The sequence below is a fragment of the Triticum urartu genome, unplaced genomic scaffold (genome assembly GCF_003073215.2).
Source record: "Triticum urartu cultivar G1812 unplaced genomic scaffold, Tu2.1 TuUngrouped_contig_6411, whole genome shotgun sequence".
Lineage (NCBI taxonomy): Eukaryota > Viridiplantae > Streptophyta > Magnoliopsida > Poales > Poaceae > Triticum > Triticum urartu.
The window spans coordinates 1-5412 of record NW_024117173.1 but is presented as its reverse complement, the minus strand read 5'-3'; the positions used below and the strand labels follow the sequence as shown (position 1 = coordinate 5412).

At 43.8% G+C, this 5412-nt stretch overlaps 1 protein-coding gene and 1 pseudogene across 1 annotated transcript; both read right to left on the bottom strand.

Annotated features, from left to right (window-relative positions):
• Positions 1–355: 355 nt before the first annotated feature.
• LOC125530572 (probable folate-biopterin transporter 6) lies at positions 356–5403 on the bottom strand (the record flags this gene model as incomplete). Its single annotated transcript, XM_048694952.1, is given in 5 exon segments — positions 356–1284; positions 2575–2748; positions 3175–3273; positions 3618–3874; positions 5115–5403. Coding segments are annotated over 5 exon segments (1431 nt in total), but the record flags the coding sequence as incomplete, so codon positions are not given.
• Positions 2326–2422, bottom strand: LOC125530573 (annotated as a pseudogene).
• Positions 5404–5412: the final 9 nt, after the last annotated feature.

Here is a 5412-nt window from a genome sequence, read left to right as displayed (position 1 = left end):
TGCAGCAACCAAACACGTCCTTGATGTATTGACCCTTATGACTACAATGTATCATTTTGCAGGATTTATATAGGACAAGTAAGGATTACGAATTAGGTTATGATGTTAACTTATACCTATGAGTGGATGGACGCCCAAAGATAATATTGTATTCCTTTGTATTTCATCATGTATTGTTGAAAGTTCTATTCTGATCCCGAACTCAAATGCATCTTTGTGAACAGTAAAATAAAAAAAGTAAACAAATTCTAATTTTTTTAGTAAACTTTGGCAAATGTTCTGTATGCCTACAAAATTTAAGCATGAAATGACATTCGTGAAAATCGTGGCAAAAAAATATCAGTACTCCAAAATGTTTTTGAAACTAGCATTTTTGGAGCACTGATATTTCACAAAAAAATGTTCCATGTTGAGAAGAAACATAATACTTTGTGCAGTGGTATCGGAGCTGCATTGCGCCATCTATCAAAGCCAATCTACTGTTTTCTTTGTAGTGGATAAGTATTAGTACAAAGTTGGGTCATCTATTTTGAAACGGAGGGAGTACTTCCTAAAATTGTACTGCGTCAATTAATTTGAATTGGAGAGAGTACTTCTATTTCCCTCCCTTTCCTTTCTTTCTTTCTTTCTTTCTTTGTGCATGTGTGTCGCGCAACACAGTACCTGTGTGGATCATACATCGTCGTCAGTGCGAGAAGTGAGCTTCCCGAGCTGCAACAACCTCTCCTCCTCGTCGCCGGCGGCAGCCACCGGGGAGCCGGAGCTGAGGAGGTCCTGCGGGAGCAGCACGTCGGTCTGGTCGGCGGTGGGCACCAGGAAGATGGCGCCCAGCGCGGACAGCCTCAGCAGGTTCCTCAGCAGGACGGCGAGCCAGAGGTTGCTGAAATCGGTCCTCGTCACGTGCAGGGCCCGGAGCACGAAGGCGCCGCCGGTCTTGGCCACCAGCATGCCGAGGCTGTCGATGCACATGAGCAGCGCGAAGAAGGTGCCCTCGGCGCCCGGCGGGCAGAGCTTGGTGCTCAGCACCATCATCGGCATCAGCCGGACGCGGCCGACGACCCGGGAGACGCACTCCTCCAGGGTGACGAAGGCCGCATCCGGGACGCCGAGCGCGAGGTTCCACCGGAGCACGAAGGTGAGGTCAAGGAGGCCGGAGGCGCCGTGCAGGAGCTGGGCGAAGAAGAGGATGCTCCGGAACGGGTAGTCCTTGAGGTTCTTGTGGTAGATCAGGACGCCCACCATGGACGCCACCGCGCCGACGGCGTGCACCATCCCCACAAATTCCTGCATGCATGGAGATGAAGGCCAGCTGATCAACACTCTCGACAGTTCACTCTAAAACTCAATGTGCCGTCATTTTTTTCAGTTGTGTTAAATCACAAACCTTTAGCCCAGTTTGGAACGACTGGTTTCTGTAATTCAACTGCTTACTCTGAAACTCCAGCGTTCCAAACATGCATGCCCCGTAAAGTTTACTACACTACATTATTAGAGGCAATGCTCGAACATGGAGACTATGCGCTACCGTTTAAGAGCTGAAAGATATTTTTGGTTGTTGGAATGATGCACTTTATCTTAGTAAGGAATCTTTTTGGGACATTGGGGACATCATTGTGGAACAAGCAAGATTGTGCGATCAGGAAATGCATGGCTGCATCCTAGATTCCAAGATTTGAAAGTAGGCACCTTTTTATCTAGCTCGCCTTTCTGATAGATCTTGATTGTGTTATATTCAGTTGTCTGAGAGTGATTGACGCGCAAGATCTCAGTCTTCTCTATTTTCTTTCAACCTTTTCGTAGTTTTGCCGCTCAGGCACTTCTAGTGTTTTATTTATATCCTTTGGATAGAAAACAGTGGCGATATTTATCTTAAAAAAATGGTGATAAAAGATAAGAAGTGATTTTAAATTCATTCATTGGAAAGAAAAGCCTCATGAGATGGAAGATGCTAAGCAAGGAATTTATAGTTGCATGTATATTTTTTGTAAAAATATTATTGGGGCGGAAATATTTTAAATTCCAGGGCCATATTGTGTTGTGATCCAATCAACACCAGTGTGACAAAAGACAAATCAAATCCCATTGGTATTTCATTAATTTTCCAAAAGTCAATACGCACCCGCTTTACCTAGATGAGTAAGATAACTTCTCAGATAATGTATGACTAAGCTACTTCCTCCATCAACCTAAAATTTTGGAAAATATTGACAGACTGACTTTTAGGTAACCATATTCTGAAGAAAGTTAAGAAGGAATTTTAGACTGCAGGAGCTACAAACATGCATGCACTGAAGAAATTTTTTATCTAATATTGATTGCAAAGTTAATTATCTGAAACATTATACAGAATTTATAACTTTGCGCAGGGGCATGCTAATCTTCTCTGTATTGTTCAAATTTTATTTGATGTCCCCAAAGGGACCTGCAGTATGTATATATGGCTCATGCAGAGTGGCGATCCGGTGGGCCAAGCCACTAAGGTGCAGATAATATTTTATCAAGACTTCCTTTGTTTTGTGTAACAAGCCTAGCAGTAAGCAATAGCATTAAGCAGGTCATAAACAAAAGCTCTACCTGTGAAAATCCAGGATTAGGCGGTTCCTTGTTAGTGTACCAGTAGAACTGCCCCTCATGAGTGCTGATACTGAGGGCCAGCGAAAGGAACATGTAAAGAGATGGTTTCCACACTACTGGATACTTTATTGTCTGAACCATCCCTTTAACTGCCACAGTAACCTTGTTCAAAACCTGCATTTGATTAGCATTTCAGTAAGAAGCAAAAAATTTGGAGGTTGTGCAGTTCCTTCCATCGTTAGATTCTTATTTTCTAACGATCTTATAAAAGTTTACAAGTACACTTTCCTCAGTTTACTGTCTAGGTTCAGTTTAATTCATCTGAGAAAGGTATAATTTTCTTCAAACAAGATACCTGAAGATTTCCAGTCACTTAAACATCAGATTCATATTAACTTAATTTGCTAATATGGTACAATTCCAGGAGAATAATGTATAAAACTATAAATGCACCCAGCTTGGCCAAGCTAGTTAACATGGGATGATGTTAGATAGAATGATAGACTATCCTGTTCACTCACATACAGACATCAAGAAACAAATTTAATGAGTTTGGAGCAAAAGAAGCAGTAGGTGGAATAAGATTGCTGATCAACGTACCTTCTCTTTCATGTTATGCTGATACACTTTCAGCTCATATATGTAAAATCCTAGGAAAACCAACATAGTAGGAGGTAAAGCCATCACACCTAATGCACCCTACATTAAATCAGAATGCATGCAAAATTTAGTTTCTCAGTCAAGCAGCATAAAAAATGGGACCCTCTTACCTGGCGAACGTTGCTGGGAGGGGGTGGTATTTGCGAACGTTAGATGGCAGTTTTAGTTGTGTGGGGGTTAGCAGTTTCTTCAGAACAGCATGGCAGTTTCTGGGAAGAAGGAAAGCAAACACTGCCATCGTTTGATCTTGCGTCACAACTAAAACTGCCAGCAAACAGCGTTCGTTTGCCATCCCCTTCCCAGGGAACGTCAGCCAGATAGCATTACCGAAAAAAATGAAACTAACAATTAAATAAGCTTCAAGAATTTGGACCGTAGTTTACCTGTGCCCCTAGATGGTGGACAAACATGCCACTTGTAGCATACCCAATAAGTGCACCTAGCGACGACGAGAATGCACAAAGGCTCTGCATGTCTGGGGCCAATGCTGGCTTGTCAATACTGTTCTTTGCGATGCATGCATCTATTGTAACATCAGCAATGGCAACTGCTGTGGAGATTCCCACGAAGCAAACTACTGCAGAAGTCACTGATAGTCCGACACCGGCAAGAATGGCAGTTGAAAACATTCCAAGCATTCCTACAGCCACAAAAAAGAGCGTATTTTTCAATCACGTCTATAATTGTGGGCTTGTGGCAAATATCAATGATGAACGCTTATAAGCACTTGTAAGTAAAGGACACAACAGAGGTTACTGGACAGCAACCCCTTGTAAGAGCATTGAAATGTTAGGACTTACGATACTTCTATGCAATTTGAAACAATAACAGATGCGGCACATCTAATCAAGCATGTAGATTAGTTGGTGGAAAAGTCAGAAATCATCAGTTCTGCCAGTTTATTATCATAACAGCTATTCAACTTCGGGTTATTCGACTTGTGTCAGAGTCAGTCAGACTAACAGTTTCATAGTACACCGCGAATATCTCTGGCGAGGAAGTGCCTTACATGAGCTCCTCATATCTCTCAGCATATGGTTTACAACACTTTCTTATCTAGTATAAAAAGATAATGTGTTGCATATTTCCATTGGTTCTTGTTGATACTTAACAAGGGACCACTAAATTTAGTGCTAGTTTTTCTATTTTCTGTAACAATTTCTAGCCCGTGTTGTTTTGTCCTCAGACATTTTAACCCGCATCATCGGCTGTTGTAGTATAATCGATCCTTTCGAGTGGATAATAAATATAATCAAATGTGATAAATTGCACAGATGAATAGTTGCAAGGTGTCCCAAGTTGTAGACACTTGCATATGCCTACAAACAATGCAATCAATGTACAGCCATGCCGCCACAATGAATTAACTAAGATGCTGACAGCGATATATACCAAACAGTCTAGTCTATGCCCCCACAGTGCGGGCAAATCAACAGCTTGGTCCAAAACATGCACCCACTAACTCAGATCAAGCCAGCAATAGTAAGAAAAATGCAGTTGAGCTAACACAATTTCGTCCACAATTCTGTCATATAAGCTGCCCAACCGCTCTCGACCTCAAACGTGGTCGGCGTGCACTTGTTTTCAGTTAGGACGACCGCAGTGTTCAAAAGACCCTCCACCAAGAACACAATTAGCATGCCATTGCTCACTACTCGTACAACGGAAATGCTGTATGCTCCGGCGACCAGGATGGAAACCAAGATGCCCTATCTGGCATCCTCAAATCTATATGAAAAGTAACATGTTCTCTTATGCCCATACTCTCTGAAACAACACCTGCAAGTCACAATGTCTATCTACACAGGCTAATACAAATGTCGATCTCATCCATGAGTTGGGAGAGGTGGATGGATTCATCATTCATGGCTTTGGCTGACCTGAGAAGACGAAGTAGGGGCGGCGGCGGTAGCCTTGGACGGGGAGGACGTCGGTCATGACCCCCCAGAGGGGCTTGAGGACCCAGGGGACGTGGAAGAAGATGGAGAGGAACTGCACGGTGGCCGGCTGCACCCGCTGCACGTCCTTCCAGTAGTAGTCGGACGCCACCCGGAAGAAGGAGCCGGCGAAGCCCTGGTTGAGGCCGTACACCAGCACCACCCCGGCCACGAACGTCGCGCCCAGCTCCCGGCACAGCATCCGCACCCACCGCACCGGCTCCAGCGCCGCCTCCCCCCA